This window comes from Dermacentor silvarum, chromosome 2 (assembly GCF_013339745.2).
Source record: "Dermacentor silvarum isolate Dsil-2018 chromosome 2, BIME_Dsil_1.4, whole genome shotgun sequence".
Taxonomy (NCBI): domain Eukaryota; kingdom Metazoa; phylum Arthropoda; class Arachnida; order Ixodida; family Ixodidae; genus Dermacentor; species Dermacentor silvarum.
Genome location: NC_051155.1, coordinates 59,414,496 through 59,436,015, shown reverse-complemented (window position 1 = coordinate 59,436,015; position 21,520 = coordinate 59,414,496). Strand labels below are relative to the sequence as shown.

The 21,520-nt window shown below is 47.4% G+C and overlaps 1 protein-coding gene across 1 annotated transcript in view; it reads right to left on the bottom strand.

Moving 5' to 3' along the window:
* Nucleotides 1-754: 754 nt before the first annotated feature.
* LOC119440066 (prisilkin-39) overlaps nucleotides 755-21,520 on the bottom strand; it is a 37,551-nt gene continuing 16,785 nt past the window's right edge. The window contains exons 2-3 of the mRNA XM_037705009.1: nucleotides 2,480-2,635; nucleotides 755-1,309 (exon numbers count right to left, since the gene is read on the bottom strand). Of these exons, the coding sequence (XP_037560937.1) occupies nucleotides 755-1,309; nucleotides 2,480-2,635 (711 nt within the window). The remainder of the gene's footprint in view (nucleotides 1,310-2,479; nucleotides 2,636-21,520) is intronic.

Here is a 21,520-nt window from a genome sequence, read left to right as displayed (position 1 = left end):
AATTGAAAACCTTGTATAAATATTACTTTTACAGCGAAGCTGTTAAGGGCTCACTCTGCGGTGGTCACGTCCGGCAATAGAAAAAAATCAGGCAAGTTTGCACTCGGTCGCGCAAAGCTTAGGCAGAGCGAAGCTTACTGGCTGCTGCTGCTGCTAATTAAGAACTTAGTTGCTGCTAGGTCTTAACTTGGTTTAACTTAACGACGCATGTAGGAAGGCATTATCGCGCGATCATTTTCGGAGGTACCTTCCCTTTCGCGACATTTCGCGTGACTAGCGCTAGACGCGTCGGCAGCGTTCCTGGCATGCCACAAACGCAGGCAGGCGAACCAAGGTTGGCACAGTGCCAAGAGCGCTGCTGCTTGAATTTTTCTATGGACTTTCTTAATGGAATGACCGCTGAAACAGCAAATATAAGCTGGACAGCAAACTCGTGCACTACTCGCTATACTGAAATGCAAGACCGCTACGTTTTCCAAAGAATATATGGCCTCTATTAGACACTGCAGGCCTGCATATAGCAGCCTCTATGCAGCCCACCTTTCCCCTAAACATATCAGCAGTGTCGTCATACGCTTCGCGGAAATTCCACAAGATCTCACACAACGAAAAATAGCCAAGTCATTTTATTCATATGCACCATTTATCTCAGTCAACGACAGGGCAAATTTGATGTACGAATGCTCACGCGATGGGCTCTTGGTCTGCAGCGCCCTTTTTCCATTGAAAACTTCACATACATCGGACGCGCCTTTTATCTACGACGGCGGAAGCCATGGTGACCAGCGGCTAATCTGCCGTAGCCAGCTGGACCATACTGGCCCGCCGCATAGCCAGCGACACCGTAGCCGGAAGGAGTGCGTCCATCGTTGAAATAACCACCCACAGCAGCTCCACTAGGGCCGGAGCCCAAGCGTCCGTAGCCACCATAGCCAACTCCAGCACCGCGGCCATAAGGGTCGTATCCGTATCCACCATATCCGCTCAATGCGTTGTTGTAACCAGGGGCTGCCCTGGCGCCGTACGAAGCAGGTGTTGCTGTCCCAGCAGGAACGGGCGGCACAACGGGCGCGGCGTTGAACACAACGTCGGCGCTGGCTCGCGGCGCGGTGCCCGGTTCGTTGGTGTCTACAGTGGCGCGGAAGCCATTGGCATCGGCGACGTAGCTGACGCGCCGGTAGAGACCGTTGACGTCCGTGTAACCGTACGAGCCAGTCTTTGCGTTATTTGCGTCACTTTGTTCGCTGCGGAACTGCCGGTTGCCGAACTCGTCAGTCGTGTCGTAGCCAAAGCTGTACGGCTGCGGTGGCTGCATGGAAAAAGAGAATAGAGAGAATATCGCAACACCTGCCCTAATGTTACAGCTTAGTATAGGCGGAGCTTAACGGGCTTGTATGATGCGCATGTCAAAGTAAGTTCATTTCAATACAGCGTAATATAATAATATTGACCAATTATCAACGCAGAACACTAGCGAGTGAAGAAATCTACAACCTAAGTGTTACGAAGGTCACACAGTTAGTGGAGTGGGTTCACGGGATAATGCGCCTAACTGAATATCGTATTTCCAAGTTGGCTGCAGCACAACGCGATTTGCGGTTTTGAGTACTGTGAACGTCACATATGCATTCTGTAGTTCTCTTGGCATCACAGCGACACTAAAAAACATTTCGTATAGATTTCCGCTTAACTCTCTGGCCTTCGGTGAGGTAAGAGAAATAAAATGGCCATAAATATAAAACTGGTATTTCTTTAGTCTCATGTCAATTTAGCAAGGTATATATATTAGGTACACAATGTCGACGACTTCTGATATAGCTTCTTTGCTTTAAAGCTATCTCGCTGAACGTTGAGCGCTACTGCTGACGTGGGAGTGTTATAAGTTTCCGTCTACGATTCATTGCCACTGCCCATGGCATCACTCCAGATTTACTAAACGTCCATACTTAAGAGGAAGCTTTAACTCGGGGCCCACTCCGACTCCGCCTATTCAAATGTAAGTAAAACACAGAAATGTTTTTATGAGACATCCGCGTGTGACTGATTTGAATCAAGCTTGTTCCATTTGAGAAAGTTAAATTCTAGTGACTCTAGAAAGCACAACTTTGATTTAGTGTTTGAAATGGTTCACAAGAATTCTCGAAAATTGGCAAGGTTTTATTGACGAAGCTTTCAAACGAAATAAAGAAAAAAGAATGCTTCCTACAGTCACTAGATTATTACTTTTTTTGTTTAAGTGCAACAAACCTCATCAAGGTCACCGCCGTAGTTGCCCAGAAAATGTTTGCCTATGATGTAGTAACTTTACTTTCTCCTCGCCACACTGGGCGATGGGTAGTGCTAAGAGTACAACAGCTACTTTCTCAACTTCTTCAGGAAAGACAGTAGTGCTGAAAAGTATTGAGCGAGCGCTTAATTTTATGGTTACAACAACAAAGAAAGCTGAATTCCGCAAAATTACAGCGCAATGATTACTTACGGATGAGTAATCAGCGTAGCCTTGGTAAGGTGTGCCTGCTGCAGGAGCGTTATAGCCACCGTAACCACTGTAGCCGGGACCCTGGTATCCAGGTGCGGACTGGTGGTGATGCAGCGCGCGCGCCTTTGCGACAAAGCAAAGCACGAGCAGTTTCACCTGCAGAGAAGAAAAAATAGCACCGGTGACAATTTTTCTAGATAGCGGCCCTAGGCGCTAAATCTAGCAAAACCCTCAAATATCTCCGTGGTAAGGAATAAAACCACCTCAGAAACACGTAATGATAGCAATGAAAACACAAATGTTGAAAGACCACTGAGACAAAATTACTCCTGGCATGTAGTCCTGCGCAAACTGCATCTAAAAATAAGTGTTCAGCTTTAGATGCCCATAACGTTCAGGGAAACCATTCTGAAAACGTGCAGACCAGGCATGATAAGATCTTCCGCATTGAAAAAGCAAATAACGTGAAGTTATCTCTGGCAACGGGGCACTATATTTGGATAAAATTTCAGTACGCCGTTTTCATAGCGATGTCTGAAAGTCTATAGAATAATATGCAACAGTTTTTACATTAAACCAATTCTGCACCCCAATTCTTATGCGCCGCACGTTATCAGTTATGGGACTTGCGTGGAAGGAAACAACCATTAGGACGTCCGACGGAAACATACTGTACGATAATTTTACCTTCGAGTACATTGCAATTTTTCCCCGGTGCCTTTGCGACGTCTGTTTCTTCCAATTGTTAACTGAGATAGGGTCTGAGTAACGGAGACGTGGTCGGTGTTTTGCACTGGGAGCTTGTCCGCCGCAGCGAGCTTTTATATCATGTCAAGCGGCCGCTTCCGACTAGGCCTCGCGACATGTGGAAAGAGTGTACGCTGTGTTTTTCGTGCGGCGAGCCGGTTGCATGAAAGATCTTCAGTAAAAGCGCAATACCTCTGACATGCTTCTTGGTTGCATGCAATGTCAACAACCGTGAAAATTTCGTGGTTTGCACCACGACAGCGCTCGAAGGAGAGAAGTCGTGACGGGCCTGTCTCACGCTTTGTTACTTCCTAAACTCCTGAAGCAGCCACTGACTGATGTCTGAAGTTTGAAGTTGCTTGTAGTCTTTTTGGGGTACATTGTATTTAGGGTACATTACATTTTTCTGGAACCTACAATATTGTTAAAGGGTCCCGAACCATATTTGTACCATGAAGAAACACATTAAACGGCAACAATTGATAACAAGGATATTTCTAGATTATTAATAAAATCACAAGTACGGACAGACATAAACATAAAATACTGCATAACACTAAATGGGCACTGTTATCGAACAATATAAGCATAAGGGATGCGACAAGTTGATGAAATCAATACAGAAGTTCCTTATATATGTATAGGTTGGAAATCAGTCAAGCGTTGTATGAAAATTAGCTGCAAATTATTATAGGATGAATGATTTTTTTATCGAGTGACTTCTTTATATGTGCCAGGAAAGAGTGAAGAGACGGGGCTACATTTACACTTGTAGAAAGGCTATTCCAAATTATAGTTCCTCCGAATTCCAAAGTATGGCGACTGTAATTAGTACTAATTTTAGGTAGCAATAGTCGATGGCGTGAAGTACACTCGTCTGCTAGAGGTGACTGAAGAAGAGACACTGACATTAAGTTGAGATTACCATTAAATATCCTGTATATTATAGAAGCAATATTATAAGTAACTACATTGTATACACTTAATACATTAAAGTATGTAAACAAATTGTCACCTCTGATATTGATATTAGTAATCGTTATTACGCGAAGAGCTCTTTTCTGCATAATTTAAAGGGATTTAAGGTGATATTTGTACGTGCAACTCCATATAGCATTGCAGTAGTTTATGAGTGAATGAATAAACGCATAAGAAATACTAATTAGCATTTCAGTTGGAAAAAAGTGTTGACATTTGCAAAGAACATGCAGTCTTTCTGAGGCTTTCTGAACAACGTTGCGTGAATGTAAATGAAATTTTAGGTGAGAGTCTATAACTATTCCCAGAAATTTTGTGTTGTTGGTATGCTTTATTAAACAGTTGTAGGGACATGACGTCATTATGCGCTAAGTTTTGCCGCCTTTCGGAGGGAAAAAGAATGAAGACAATCTTCGTCGTAGGATTAAGTGTGACGGCGTTAGTTGTGCACCAGCGATGAAGATTCTGGAGTTCAGCATTAACTTTGCTAATTAAAGAGTTTTCGTTAGGATCTGATAATTGTAGGTTAGTGTCATCTGAGTAGAAGTATCGCAGTGGCATTGACTATCTGCGTAGGCAGATCAATAACAAACAAAAGAAAAACTAATGGTCCAAGATTGGAACCTTGTATCACCCCGATATTATTTGATTTAACCGATGATTGTGACTTAACGACATGAACAATTTGTGTTGTACCTTTTAAACAGCTGCTGATAAGCGCTAGAGGTTTCCCATTAATTCTATATCGACCAAGTTTGCGTTTAAGGATATCATGATTTAGAGAGTCAAACGCCCTTGCGAAGTCAATAAAAAGTCCTGCTAATATTAAACAGGAATCGATATATTTCCTAATGATGTGAACAAACGTTGAAATTGCTGTTTTTGTCGAGCAATTTTTTCTGGAGTCAAACTGATGAGGAGAAAGAATTTTGTATTTCGATAAGTAACTCGTTAGGTGAGTGCAGACTATTTTTTGGGGGATGTTACGGAAAAATGGAAGCAACGACATAGGTCTATAATTTTCTATCCTCTTTTTCCTTTGATTCGTACAATGGTGATACATTAGCACTTTTCATCTTAGAGGGGAACACGCCCATTGTAAATATGGTGTTTATTATATGAGTTAGCACTAATGAAATAATGTCGTTAACAAGTTTAGCGGAGTAAGCTTATATATTGTGACGTACTTCGTGCCGCTGTGGACACAATGTCGTTGGCAGGCGAAGAGGAGGTTGAAGTGTCTCGGAGATCGGTACATAGTGTTGCCAATAAACAGTGTCAATGAAAGGGCTATGCGGGGATTATAGGCAGACAAAATCTTACCACGGACCTATCACTTACTGCAACTATAGAGGCCACTGTGGAAAAGGCAGTTGCCAAAGCTGTGCAAGGGTTGGCAATGAGCCTGGGTGAGCCGAATCTGGGCACTCCGCTTCCGTTCGGAAGCGTTCGCTGCGGCTCCTGTCTCTTGGCATGGTTTTGGGTGATATTAGGTTTTACTAATCTTATTTATTGACCTATCACTTGCTCTAACATCAGCTTCATCCTAGGCTAATGTCCAAGAACTCCCCCGGCGCGGGTTTTTCCCCTTGCATGGCCTCTACTCCAACGGATAAATTACCTCTAGATTTGTTCATCCGCAGGGGTGTGAGCAGCATCCCGGTGGCTCTGGTTCCTTCAAATGGAGACTCTATACGTCTGACCAACCCCCAGGCGATCCAGAAAGCTCTGCAGGCTGCTAAATCTTCATACCGGACCATCACGGAAGTGAGGCAGTTCGGCCGCGGAGGTATCGTGTGTCGATCGCCAGACCAGATCTGTGTAGCGGATTTGCTTAAGTGTTCATCTTTCGCGCCATTACCGGTGAGTGCCTACATACCTGCTCACCTCGCCTGCACTAAGGGAATAGTCCGAGGTGTCGATGCTGATTTTCCTCCTGCTAAAACACCAGAGAGGTTGTCTGGGACTGGAGTAATTGCTATTTACCGATGCAATCGAATGGTAGACAATAAGCGGGTCCCAACAGAATCGGTGATTGCAACTTTTGCTGGAACTTCCTGCCCATCAGAACTAAAGGTGTGGCCCTTTGTGTTCAGAGTTGAACCCCTGGCATCGCGTCCGCTTCAATGCCGTAATTGCGGGCGGTACGGCCATAGTATGGCAGGGTGTAAGTCTAGACAACGTTGTTGCGCATGTGGGGAAGAGCACGCTCAAAGTGATTGTAGTGCCCAAGAAGAGCGATGCTATCTCTCTGATGGAAATCATCCAGCCGATTATTCTAACTGTTCTCATAGGGCTCAAGAATTACAGGTGATTGAAATAATCGACCGACGACGCTGCTCTAGGATGGAGGCAATAAACATTGTGAAAGAAAAGGCATCTGGCTGTGCGGGGATTAGAGGCAGACAAAATCTTACCACGGACCTATCACTTACTGCAACTATAGAGGCCGCTGTGGAAAAGGCAGAAGGAAATTGCCCTAACTTCAAGTTTGGTTAAATTAATTGAAAGAATTCTATATGCCCGTATGATTAAATTTATACAGAACAATGACTTGCTTAGCCCCTGCCAAATTGGATTCCGACCATCATTTTCCATTTGGCATGCTCACGTGGACTTAGAAGTATAATAAATTAGCACGGCGACAGAGGCAAATAGGTGCTCTCGTGACATTAGACATTTCCAAAGCATACGACAGCGTAGAACACTTAATCGTATTAGATATATCGCGAAATCTAGAGATTAAAAATTATTTTTCAAACTGGATTGATGAATTTTTAAATGGAAGAACATTTTACTGCTCTCTAAGAGGCTTTTCCTCGAGTATTTATAATCAATCACGTGGTGTTCCTCAAGGAGCTGTCACTTCACCATTACTTTTTAACATTCTTATGTGTTCCATTCCTCTTCATCAAGATTTACAAACATACGCAGATGACATTGCCTTCTTCGCATCAGACAGTGATATCCACTCGCTCTATTATCGACTACAGAAACTACCTCTATGCCATAGAAACCTGGTTAAACAAAATTCGCCTTTCACTTAACGTTAGAAAATGCTCGATATTGGTTTTCCCTCTTAACAATTCCGTTAACATATCGCTATCCTATCGCCTTGAGATTATACCTCAAATGGAGTCCGTGAAATATTTAGGTGTAGTATATGACGGTTCCCTCAGCTGGCTCGTCCATATTGACCATATAGTTAAAAAAAGGAGTGATAGCCGTTGGTATGCTTCGTAAGCTGTCGTAACAGTCGGTCCGGAATGCGGAGAGATCCACTTTTAATGATATATAAAATGTATGTGCGGCCCATTTTAGAATTTGGATGTGTATTATTTTCTGGTGCGCCAGCTTATAAATTACGTCCCCTTGTTCTGCTTGAGCGGGAAGCCCTACGACTGTGTTGTGGATTGACGAAATGTGTTGCCAATAGCATACTACACCAATTCAATTCAATTCATTTTTTATTGAAAAATAAATTAGTACATAGACTAGTATACAGAAGAAGTCAGGTTGCCCTCAAAATTGTGTAGATTTTGTTTACTGACGGTGCAAACAGTCTTAAAATTGTATGAATCCTCTATTACAAGATTAGAATACATATTCATTTCCCAGCCTGCACTATTCTTCGGAGTACACTGGCCTCGTTTTCATATACCCCAGGTGGTCTTCGTACAAACAATTTTCAATCCCTTAAATGTACGTATCTGGGAGGTGCCGCCTATTGTGATGTGCGAGAGAACCTACAAATCATATATGATGACATCTACCCAAACAACGCAAAACTCCTTTCTTTAATATATTAAACGGCCTATTACAAGACCATTTATTAAGTTAATCTATAAATACGGTCATTGCGACAGACGCCTCAGAGTGTCAAGAAAAATCTGGAATTGGCATTTTCTCTCCTGCTCTAGATTGGTCATTTGCAATCAGGATTCCGGACTTCTTTTTCGTATTTCTGGCTGAATTTCTAGCTGTAGTTCTAGCCCTACGGAAACTAAATTCATCAATATCAGCGGTAGTGATAATAACAGATTCTTTATCTTTATCTTCCTCGCTCACAGCAAATAGTGTCACTAACCTTTTACGTACATTTCATTTTCTAGTGCCTGCCCACATAAATTTAATTAGATTGCTTTGGGTGCCTGGACATAAAGGATTAGTCATGAACGAAATGGCTGACAGACTCGCGGGAGCGGCCCCCAGTGGCCCTGTATTACGATTACTTCCTACAATAGCTTACCTAACGGCTAGATTCAGGAGATATTCAATTATTCAAGACTTTTTGAACCCAGCTGTAGCTTATTTCTCAGAATGTCGACACCTCTTATTCCCTTGTCCCAAAAATTCCTTTTACACCAGAAAAACTGAAGTCATCTTTACCCGATTACGGTGTCGGGTACCAATATTAAACTTCTATCGTTACAGGACTGGTCTGGTGCCCTCCCCTCTGTGCCCATTCTGTGGAGAAGATGAAACAATAGATTATTTCATATTCTGCCGCCGTTTTTCTTCTTTGAGGAAAAATATTCTAGAATCAAAATTTACACAGCTTGGTTTAAGCGAATATATTCTAAATATCCTTTCTTTAGGAGCCTCCTCCCTTGGAAAGTGCCACAGGGATATTTGCTCAGCCGTGGAGGAATTTATAAGTGCTTCAAATAGATTTTCTTGAATTCTTAAACATTTTATTTTTGTTCATTTTGTCAAGTTAGCTTTACCGATTTTAGTGTTAAAAAGATTGCCTAATTCCATCCAAATCTTGGCCAATCCCCCGCAATGGGTATGCGCTATCAGATAAGGCATACCATACCATACCATACCCATCGGTACATAGGGGTAAAGCCACCAGAATGTTTGAACTGCAATGCAACACTTTATCATTCATTCGAATCGACTGCCTTCCTAAAACAGTCAATTATAATAATTAATTAGAACAACAAACAGAATTCATCTTCATTTGTTTCTTTCTTTCTTTTTCAAAAATTTTTTAATCCATTTTCTCCAAACCGTCCAATTCTTGGCCGATCCTCCACGGTGGGTATGTGCCATTTGTACAGAAAATTATTATTATCATCATCATCCGTAGATGATGTTACCCTGGCCACTGATCTACAACCTTGCATCTGTATATATTGTAAATACATATATTTTCTCCCCGTCACATTTTGGTGGACGTGCGGAGTAACCTCACCACACGCCGGACCTGGATCTTCGCAGCGGGCGTCACATCGGTTCCGCTGTTATGGCTACTAACGCTGCCCCCGCCGCTCAGACACCAGCGGAAGTAGTGCTAACCCAGGTACGTCACCCGGAATCTTATTCGACTATGGCAAGGTCGACGTCGAAGACTGGCTGACGTCGTAGGAGCGCGTCGCTAAGCACAAGTGTGATGCCACACTTTTGCTGGCCAACGTGATCTTTTACTTGGGAGGAACGGTGAAGGTATGTTTCCAGACGCAAGAAGCCAACATTACAAGCTGGATCGTACGTCCCGTATATTCAAGACGTTCTGGCTCGCTGCCGTAAAGCGGACGCGGACATGCTGGAGGCCAGTAGGGTTGGACACATCTTGAAGGGCATCGCGGAGGATGCGTTCAACCTCCTGCTTTGCAGGAACGGTTGAGTCCATAATTAATGCCGGAATTTTGAGCAAGCAAAGAGCATAAACATCGTACAACGCTTCGACCGACTTTCGAATACGGCTGCCACTTCCTCCGGTAGCGACTCTCCGGCATCACATCTGCCAACAATGCCAAGCTTGACACAGGTCATCCATCGCGAACTTGAGACTATGGTTTCAAGTTCTCACCGTCCCCATACGCACGACAACATGACCATCTCGCGCTTTCAAGCTGTTGTCCGCCAATAAATTGCAAACATGGCCATCCAGTCTGCCGTCCGCCCACGTCCAACCTCTACCGCTCCTGTCATTGCCTCTGCTGCACCTCGACAGTCGTTCCCGAATCGATATCGGAACCCCTCTGAGTGGCGAACACCGGATGACAGGCCGATTTGCTTCGCCTCTCCCCGGGTCGGTCACATGTCCCGCCACTGCCGTAGTAGCCTCTCGTACTCCTCGCCTCGACCATATGCTGATCGCCGCTTCGACCCAGACTCTCGGCCTTTGTCGCCCCTCTCTGAACCATACAATGCCGGTCTTCTTTCTCGATGAAACACCACTAGCCGCTCGCCCTTACCGCAACGCCGTCAGTCCCGTTCGCCTACTCTTCGACGTCCCTTGTTCCCATCCTACGCGGGCCGCTTCTCGGGAATCTAACCAATGCAGCCCCCGGAGTTGAGGCTGCATTGACGACTCGGACTGCAAAACCTCTGCTGACCCCTGCTGCTCGACCAAACGTTGTTGCAATTTTTGTTGATGGTGTACCCGTTCCCTCATCGATACTGGCGCTCAGGTGTCGGTTATGCGATCAGATCTTCGTAGCCGTCTCCGTAAAGTCCTGACACCTGCCGAGTCACCTGTCGTCCGAGTAGATAATGGCAGTACAACAGCCGTGAAGGAAATTTGCGCCGTCCGTGTTTCCATTGCCGGCCGTCCAGTGTTAGTCCTGTTCACTGTAGTGGCCGAGTGTCCCCACGAAGCGATTCTTGCAGTCAACTTTCTGATTGCCCAAACAGCACTTATTGACTGTGCAACCAGCACCCTTCGGGTGCTGGTTGCTGCCCCATTAATTTCCAGACACGACCGACGACCACAAGTCCTGACTTCGTTCTACTGAATTTCTTCGACTGCAACGTGATGCTGCGACCTACGCCCTCATGTCGCCTTGTCCACCACTTCAAGATGGTCCTTACGTGGTGTCCCCACTTTGCGACGTCCTCTCGGCACGCCAAATAGCACTACCAAGCTCAATTGTAACTGTTGTCAACAATCGAGCGTGGCTTCCTCTTCTGAACTTTGGTTCGTGTCTGCAAGTGCTTCCTGAGGGTGTATCCCTCGCTGTGCTGTCCCCTTTGGAAGAATGTGGAGTAGCTGCTCTAACGGCCAAAGCACGATTCGACACTGCTGCAGGCTTCCGACCCTCCTACTCCACGCAAGCTACGACAACTTTACGACAATGATAGCTACTGACCTACGACCTTCTTACGCCGACGCCCTTCGCTGCATTCTGATGTCCTATGAAGACATCTTTGATTTCGTAAGTCGCCCGCTAGGTCGAACCCGTGTCGTCACCCATCCAATCTACACTGGTGACGCTGTTCCTATACAAAGGAAGTCATACAGTGTGTCAGCGGCTGAACGCCAGTTGATTCAAACGGAGGTGGACAAAATGCTCTCTTGAGGTATTATCGAGCATTTCTGCTGTCCGTGGGCGTCACCTGTCGTTTTCGTTAAAAAGGACAATGCCTGAATATTTTGTATCGATTATCGTAACCTCAATAAGATTACCGAAAAGGACGTGTATCCTCTTCCACGTATTCATGACGCGCTGGACTTTCACGGTGCCAGTAACTTTTCGTCGATCGATTTGCGCTCTGGCTGGATCAACGAGATCGCGAAAAGACCGCCTTCGTCACCCCAGATGGTCTCTACCAATTTAAAGTGATGCTTTTCTAACTGTGTAATGCTCCTGCTACCTTCGAGCGCATGATGGACTCTCTTCTGCGCGGATTCAAATGGACCACATACCTCTGCTACCTGATGACGGCATTGTTTTTTTTTCACCGACGTTTGAGAGCCACCTCCACCGACTCTCCGCTATTCTTGATGTTTTTAACAGCGAAGCTGTTTAAGCAAGCCGTAATTTGTGGTCCGTATCAAGAAATTATCATCATCAGCAGTGAAGAAAGAAATAACCTTTCTTGCCGAAGTGGGATTCGAGCCCGCGTACCCACGGTTTTCAGGCGAGCGTCGTAAGCACTAGGCTATACAGCCACTTTTTTTTTGTTGTGGGCTATACAGCCACGAATGGCTGTAGGCTATACAGCCACGATTGCAGAACATGCATCTATGCTAACATTATGATTGCGTTCGAGCGTCGTCGTCTTCGGCTTCAGCTGGCGCGTTCACACGCGCTCGTGACAATGCTCTGCGAGTTGAAAAAGAGGTTTTGCGCGCTATGCTCGAGAGAGAGATAAAGCAAATGAGAGCGAAAGAGAGAGAGACGTATTCACGGAGCGGGTCTGCTGGAACGCCTTGTCGGCATTGGAACACGGTGTCGGTATTTCAAGCTGCGCTATGCAACGCGCAGTGACGACCGTAAGTCCGAGAGAGAGAGAGACACGCACGCACGGAGCGGGTCTGCTGGAACGCGTTGTCGGCATTGGAACGCGGTGTAGGTGTTGCAAGCTGCGCTAAGCAACGCGCAGTGACGGCCGTAAGTCCGAGACGCGCGAAATGACATTATCATCATCGTGAGTAATAAGATGAAAAGTACGCGCGCCCTTCCGTAAAATGCTGGGCTACGATCAGCCAGCTTCGGTGCTTCAAGCCTTGCGCGACCGAGTGCAAGTTAAACGTTTTCTCCGACGAGCCGGCCTACAACTCAATTCAGCGAAATTTCTTTTCGGCCGCCGCCAAATACGAGTACTTGGGTACTTGGTTGACGCTTCTGGCGTACAGCCTGATCCTCACAAAGTTCGTGCCGTCGGAAGTTTCCACTTGCGCGTCCTTCTTCCGATGTCCGCAGTTTCCTAGGGCTGTGTTCCTATTTTGGCGATTTAGCCAGTACTTTGTCGAAATCGGTCGCCATCTCTCAAACGTCCTCAAAAAGGATACCACTTCTCGTGGGGGACCGGACCAGGCTGCAGCATTTTCAACGCTTATCAGTCGCCTTATCAATCCACTGGTGTAGGGTCACTTTGATCGGCACGCCTACACAGAAGTTCGCACGGATGCAAGCGGCCATGGCATTGGCGCTATCTTGTCCGAACGACAGCGGGACACCAATCGCGTGATCGCGTATGCTAGCCGTCTTCTTTCCGCACCCGAGCGAAACTACTCCATAACGGAACGTGAATGCTTGGCCCTTCTTTGGTCCATTGCTAAGTTCCGCCTTACCCATTCGGTCGAAATTTCACCGTCGTGACAGATCATCATGCCTTCTGTTGGCTATCCTCACTCAGAGACCCGACAGGCCATCTTGGCCTCTGGGCTTTGCGCCTGCAAGAGTACACATTTTCCGTGTCCTACAAATTTGGGCGGCTACATAAGGACTGCCGACTGCCTCTCTCGCTATCCTGTCGACCCACCCGATGGCTCCGAAACAGATACAGATACTTGCGTTTTGAGATCTCCGACTTCTCACACATCGCCGACGAGCAGCGTCGTGACTCATATTCGCGATCCACCATTGAACGCCTTACCTTGGAGCAAGAGGTCGTTTTCCTTCATATGTTTGTTCTCCAGGACGGGACCTTATACCAACGCAATATGAAGACACATGGTTCTGAACTGCTTCTCGTCGTTCCCCAGCATCTGCGCTCGACACCACCGCTGGTCATTTGGGTGTCTCCCGTACGTACAACCGTGTGCGCACACGATTTTTCTGGCCTGGGCTATATTGCTCTGTTTGAAGCTACGTCGCTACCTGCGAACTTTGCCAACGCCGCACGAATCCTCCATCAATTGTCTCCCGCTGGGCGCCTTCAGCCTATAGATATCCCCAGTGAGCCATTTTCCCGCATCGGCCTGGACTTCCTTAGCCCTTTTCAAACCTCATCCTCGGGCAACAAGTGGGTGGCGGTTGCGACAGACTATACCACGCGTTAGGCTATAACGCCAGCCCTCCCTACAAGCTGCGCAACTGATGTGGCTAATTTTCTCCTCCATGTATTGAGCCTACATCATGGTGACCCACATCAGCTACTCACTAATAGAGGCCGCTGTTTTCTTTCTATGGTTATCGACGACCTTCTTCGCTCTTGCTCAACGTCCCACAAGTTCACGACGGCTTACCACCCACAGACAAACGGACTTATCGAGCGTCTCAAGCGTACACTCACGGACATGCTCTCCATGTACGTGTCTGATGATCACCGGGATTGGGACTGCACTTTACCCTTCGTGACGTTTACATACAATTCGTCGCGTCAGAATATTACTGGTTATTCCCCGTTCTATCTACTATATGGCTGTGACCCATTCATGCCTCTTGACTCGCTGCTCCCTTCTGATGCCGACACTGCCCCGTTCTATTCTTACGACGCCATTGTTCGCGTGGCCACAGCACTTCGCATTGCCCGTGACCGTCTTCTGGCGTCTCAGACTGTCCTAAAGCACCGTTACGATAGTAGGCGTCAGGACGCTCATGTCCGCCCTGGTTCCCTTGTCCTGCTTTGGTTACCCTCCCGTCGCATCGGCCTTTGCGAAAAACTGCTGCCACTATACGTCGGGTCATACCGAGTTCTTCGCCAAGCCACCAGCCTCACATATGAAATATCACCTGTGACTTCGAAGTCTTCTACCCCACCAGGAACTGATATCGTGCACGTTTCGGGACTAAAGCCCCATAACTCGCACACTCATTCGACACCCTAAGAAGCATCGAGACGATCCTTCTGCCGCCGGGGGTTTATGTCATGTACGAGTTTGTGCCGCTGTGGACAAATTGACGTTGGGAGGTGAATAGGAGGTTGAAGTCTCTCGGAGGTCGGTAAATGGCGTTACCCTGCCCACTGAGCTACAACCTTGTAACTGTAAATATTCTAAATACATATATTTTCTTCCCGTAGCAATATTATCGATGCCACAAGCGGTGTAGCGTAATACAGAAGTAACAAAAGCTACAATAATTTCATTGGAGGTCACCTCAATTTGATAAAAAAGGTTGCCAACCGCCAGCAAAGACTGAGCGAGGTCAACCTCGTCAGGTTGGTTCACGCTTTCACTTGACCTACGTCGTGGCTATGCACAACTGGCTGAGGTCGGAACGGGACAAGCTGAACACGTTGATCAGAAAGGCGGTCAAGAGAGCCCTCGGGCTTCCCATGTGCACAAGCTCGGAGCGACTGCTCCACCTCGGCATGCACAACACGCTGGAAGAGTAACAAGAGAGGGCGCAATTTACCAGAATGTCCACCACGAATACCGGGAGAAACATCCTGAGAGAGCTTGGAGTTCCCTCGACGGATATCGAGACCAGTTTCTGCAGCATTCCTCGAGAACAGAGAGCGCATTATCGTTGCCCCCATTCCTCGGAATGTCCACCCCGAGTACAACGTGGGCAGACGACGGGCTAGGGCTAAAGCCCTCCTGGTAGATGACAGCGCACGTGCCCGGAGTTGCTGTTTCGTCGATGCAGCCCGGTATCCCGACGGAAAGGCGCTCGCTACAGTAAGCGTCGATCAAGAAGGGAAACTCACAAACTCCTCGACGGTCCGGACCACGGCGGCCGAGGTTGCCGAACAGGCCGCAATAGCGTTGGCCCTGCTGGACGACGGGAGAACGACGATATCTAGCGACTCGAGATCGGCGGTCCGAGTATTCGCCAAGGGTACCGTCTCGAAACCAGCCTTGCGGATCCTACGGGACAAGGGAATTAAGCAACAGACGATCGTCTGGTTCCCCGCTCACATGGGACAGATCGAGGGCGCCCCGTCCTACCTCAACAAATCGGCCCACAGAGCTGCGCGAGGAGTCGTCGACCGTGTAGCTACAGGATGGCGCGGCGCTGAGGTTCCGGACAACAGGGATCCCCCTACCTCGTACAACGAACTCACTAAGTACTTTTATGTGGGGAGGCGTAAGTATCCGCCGCCGGACTGTAAATTGAACAGGCCTCAGGCATTACACTCAGACTCTTGCAGGTAGGGGCGTACCCTAGCCCCGCACTCTTACACAGGATCTATCCCGAAATTCAAACGTCAAACACTTGCGCGCTTTGCTCAGACTTTGCCAACTTACAACACATGCTCTGGCGCTGCCCCGCGTTACGGGGTGACGAAGGCGTTACGTCGTCCAAGTGGGAGGCTGCTCTACGCAGTCCGGATTTTGAAGCACAACTATGGGCAGTAGAGCACTGCACGGGCTCGGGCTTACACGGAAGCCCGGGCCGGGTAGAACAGTTTTTTCACGGGCTCGGGCTGGTCTCGGGCACGACATGTGCTTTTTGACCTGGGCCCGGGGCGGGCTTGGGTTTTCTGACGCGGGCCCAGACCGGGCCCGGGCTTTCTGGTGGTATGCATGTAACGTGCAGCGAGTTATCCTCTCACGTCTCAACTTCGAAAAACATGTCTTTTTCGGTCTCGGGCCGGGTTCGGGCCTGTTTCGAGCTGGGCTCGGGCCTAAGGTAAAGGGGTGGCGGGCCGGGCGGGTAACATAGATTATTTTCGGGCCCGGGCCGGGCCCGGGTCTTGACATAAAGCTTTTGGTCGGGCTCGGGCGGGCAGCGCAACGTAAAAGCGGGCCCAGGCCGGGCCCGGGCTCAAAAAATCGGCCCGTGCAGTGTTCTATTTGGGCAGTCCTACGGGCCCTCGACGTGGCGGAGAGGCTAGGCCTTTCTGTTCCGACGTGGGAGCGGCCCGCTACGTGCTAGTGCACGTTCCGAAGGACCTCAATAAAGTTTTTCCATTCTATTCACCTCAATAGGTGGCCCGTAAAAAAGCGAGGGATTGTGGGATGCGCCGTCTGCTAGCTGCTTCCGGTTCGAGTCAGCACAGCCGCCGCCACCACTTCGCCGTTGAATTCCATTGATGCGCTTGCAGTCCGTTCTTCTTTCTGGGGTTTTACGTGCCAAAACCAGTTCTTATTATGAGGCACGCCGTAGTGGACTGCTCCGGATTAATTTTGACCACCTGGGGTTCTTTAACATGCACTACAACGCAAGCACACGGGCGTTTTCGCATTTCGCCTCCATCGAAATGCGGCCCCCGCGGCCGGGATTCGATCCCGCGAGCTCGTGCTCAGCAGCCCAACGCCTTAGCTGACTGAGCCACTTGCGCTTGCAGTCCGGCTTTGTCCCACTCGAAGATTACCCAGTTGCAGGTGCCTTGCAAAACCATCGTCGGCTGTTCAGCCGTTGGCTGCTCAAATTCAAGCGTTAAAGGTGAACGCATGTAACTACTGCCTTGCTGCAACCCTTGCTGAGTCAGCTGTGCACAAGCATCAGAGGAATGGCTGCCACTTCCAAAACTGTAATATGGCAGAAACCATCCGCGAACAAAAAGAAAATGGACGTACAGTGCCACTTATCAGGCGGAGATTAGCTGTGTAAGGGCTGACACGGAATGCTTCCCCAAGTGTTTTCTTTCTCTAACATTGACTCAGGCACCCAGAACTATGTCAGTACTCGCATGCACATATAGAGGTACTATGAAACGATGTTTTACAGCGCGAAATTAGGCGGGATACAGCGAGATACATGCATAATATTCGTAACCAACTAGCTCTCCTTAGCTCCTTCAGCACAGATAGAGATAATGCGCAGTCGTAATATGACGGCGATACGGCCATCGTTGACAAAAAAAAAGCGAGAACGTCTAACTACGTACCACTTCAAATGAACCTAGTGTTTCGACCGAGAAATGCCATTGACAGCGCGCAAAGTTATCATTTTCAGCACTATAGCTGCGCCGTTATAACGACGATATCGGTTTCTAGCTACGACCACAGAACAGCATGCACCGCTGTAGCCATCGCCTCAGCACCCGATTTTAAAAGTAATGCTTCTGTACGCTTGATAAATTATCGGATAACGATAACTTTTTCACCTGTCTGACTGACCCGCAGGCAGAACAGTCAGTGACGGTGCGTCCAAGCAACGGCAAATGTCGTATACAGCTAAACCTGGCAGAAACAAAAAAGGCCGCCGAAAGAAAAACCAGAGTTCCTTTATGAATAAAAGCGTATCCTTGTCTTTCTTGGCTCGTCATTGTCGCGCCCAGAGTGAACTGAAACCTAGAAATCAGCTGCATGAATGGTACATCGCTGGTCGACAAAGAGCAGACGGAAAGCTTTGCACGACTGACAGTTGAAACCGCGTAGAAAAACACTTCCGCCGGGCATGCCGTCGATGCCGCCGCGTCGTCCGTCGAACCGGAAGCGGCTAGCAGACGGCGCGCCCCACAATTCCCTGCGATTGCTCTTTATACGGGTCACCTATTCATTTGTGGGATAGTGAAAAAATGAGGATTCAGAACTTGGTATGTGCGACGAATCGTACTCTGTTTCGTTGGCTTCAAATAGAAAAAAAAAACTATTGCTAAAGGCTTCGCTGATATCGTCTAGTGAATTGTATAAAACGCTACTATAAATAATCTTTTCGGGTAACACTGCCTTCTTTCCCCTGCAGACATATTTATTCAACATACACCAGTTCTTCCTGGAATTATTTCCATTGTGAGCAATTTGGTTACTAAAGTACCCTTTGTTTGCAGTATAGAGGGTTCCATTCAATGTCTACGAGTACGTAGTGTACCGATTTCTCAATGAAGCATTAAATGGCTGTTTCTTTAGTTTTCTATACATATTCTACTTTTTTATAAATTATCCACTGATCTCTAGGAACGTTATGCTTAGAAGTCACACAAGAAAGATGTGGAAGCGGTATCTACTGCCTGGGAGTACACTTCAACAAAACTATCGTAAGCCTCATTTGGGCATCGCAACTCTAGCACAGGCGTCCAATCAATAGCATGTATAGTATTAACGAATACATCCGGTTAAAGAACTTCGATTAAAACATTTATACGTTCGTTTAAAACAGTTGAAGATAACAAACACAACAGGGTAATGATGCGTAATGATCATCATCGTCACCCTATTCATGTCCACTAGTGGACGAAGGCCTCTCCCTATTATCTTTTATCGTCTATTACAAAAGGTGTAGTACAAAGTGAAGCATTGGACAATACATGATCAATAATTGTACTGCTTTGGTCAGTGACTCATGTGGGTTTGTGATCACGAGAAGAAAATTCATAGCTTGTAAAACATGATACATATTGGCAGCAAGATGGAGAGCTCTCGTACATCTGGCAATTCAATATTTAAATCACCCATTATGATCCGAGCTGCCCTCTCGTTCAAAAAATGCCGCAGAATATTATTGAGATCTTTGCAAAAGTGATCATAAGACGCTGATGGTGATCGATATAGAACAGCGACGATAAGAGTCTGCGGCATTTTCATCTATTTTTATCGATTTCTATTCAGACTGATTCACACCATGGAGTATATTTAATATCACTGCGCCGCTTGTAAGCGATGCTTTCGTCTACGTACAACGCTGGTCCACCATGAATAGTACCAGATAGATTTTCTGCGCGGTAATTAGCTTCAATTTTGTAACCTGCCATATTAAAGAGCTGCACTTTATTGACCAATAATTAAGTTTCAAATTTACCAATAAACGTACATGTACGCTTAAATTGGGCCAGAAAAATCTTGAATTTTTTCGGCACTTTTTCTTCAACTGCCAGCATTAAAATGTGCTCCAAGCAGTTTAACTAGCGAAGCGATAACCTCATTGACGCCTTCAATTGAAGAGCAAACCATGAAAGGTTCCCTAATTCGTACTTAAATGACGAGGCCAAAGTGCAGCCTTGAAAGTCAAGCACACGATTGGGCTATCAGTGCTCTTTCTTGCTTTGATTTGTCCTTGGTCCGTCGACACGAAGAGCCATTTTCCCCCTTTTATTGCGACAGCAATTATGTGGACGCTTCAAGCGGATTTCTGCCGTCGGCGGCACCGTCGCCGTGAGGTTCCGTATAAAGCCCAAGGGCGATAAAATCGTTGCCGCGTGCCGTATGTGCGGGGGAAAGCGCGCGGGGGACGGGCGCTATCACGGAAAGCGAGCGCACGGCGGAGAGCAAGCACGACTTCCGTCGCGCGAAAGGACGTGGGGGTATAGGAGGGAGGGAGGGAAGGCGGCGACGCTGTGCTGCGGCACCAAATGCGTATCTTGCAACCGGGCGCAAGGGGAACTAGCCACTGAAATCTCCCACGCGAAAGGAGGAAAGCGGGAAGACAGCGTGGGGGGAGGGGGGGCAGCTTTTGCTCTGCCAACAACTGCGTTTGTACTTTGCGCCGGTGCAGACTGTCGCGCGTACGGTATCTTGAACGCGATCTCCACACGGCTCTGACCTTTGTATGCGCTGTGCATTCGGCCGCTCAGTTTCCGTTGAAAGGATAGACCGCGCGAACCTTCGCTCGCTGCGGTGGCTGCGCTTGCTGTCAGCGTTTTGACAGTGGTTGCCTGCGGTCATAGAGTGGGATCTATTCATGTTTCCTTGTGCGCGCTGACACCACGCTTGTCAATTCAGTTAGTAAACGAATGTGTCCAAGTTTATGCAGCCGTTAAAACTACTATCCCTACTCCGAATAGCTCTCTAATAATTTGCTATCGCAATTTCTGCTTCGCCTTTCGGGCGAAACTGCGACATTTTTTTAGCTTTAGCGTGTCGGCCAGACGTTCCTTGTTATCACGAGTTAGAATGACGTATGTCTTTTATTGACGGGAGAAAAGCCTAGTGATTCTGTTGAAAGTTGTGCCCTTTTTGATCTTCGGTGGAAATCATTTCGTAGATTTCGTGAGACAAAATGAACAAATTCTTCTCATGTTCTTCGGTGGAAATCATGATCTTCGGTGCAAATCATTTCGTAGATTTCGTGGGACAAAATAAACAATCAAATTTTTCTCATGTGTTGCGAAAAGCAGACACACGGTAAGAAACTTCGCTATTACCTGACGAAATGGTACATGCCACTTCTATTTTTTGAATGATCATGACGCAGTTTTCGCTCTGAGTGACAGGAATTCCTTTAAAGGGCCCCTAAAACACCTCAGATATTTTTTGGACATTTCAAGTAAACACACGCATCGAGTTCAGAATGCCGTCACGATCAACGATTCCAAACGCGGCAGCGCGACGCGTCGCGGGTGTGCCTCAAAATAAAAATAAAAAACAATGCCGTCCTCCTCTCCTGGCCTTTCCGGTATCCCCAGCGGACGTCATGATGTCACCAGGGTGCATCTGGTGATGTCGACCGGGTCGACGATGTAGATTGGTCGAGCAAGAACCTAAGACTTCCGGTTAGTCTGCTAGCCGCTACGCGCGCTCCCTGCTCTTCCTGGCCGTGTTGCTCGCTCGTGCGCGCTTGCGAATCGGTAATTACAGCCCGCAACGCAAGTGCCCAATCGCTCGCGTTCCAACACAGTCGTGCTTTCCGGTCTGATTAGCTGCGCGAACAGAGTGTGACAGTGTTGGCCTTTCTAGAGGTGCGCGCAACACAGGTTCCATAGCGGCACGCTTCGCATGAGCACAGGCCGGCACGGAAGCAACAGCGGGTAGCCGAGAAGCACTGAGTCGCGGCTAAGGTTCGTCCACGTTACCGGCACGGTAACTCG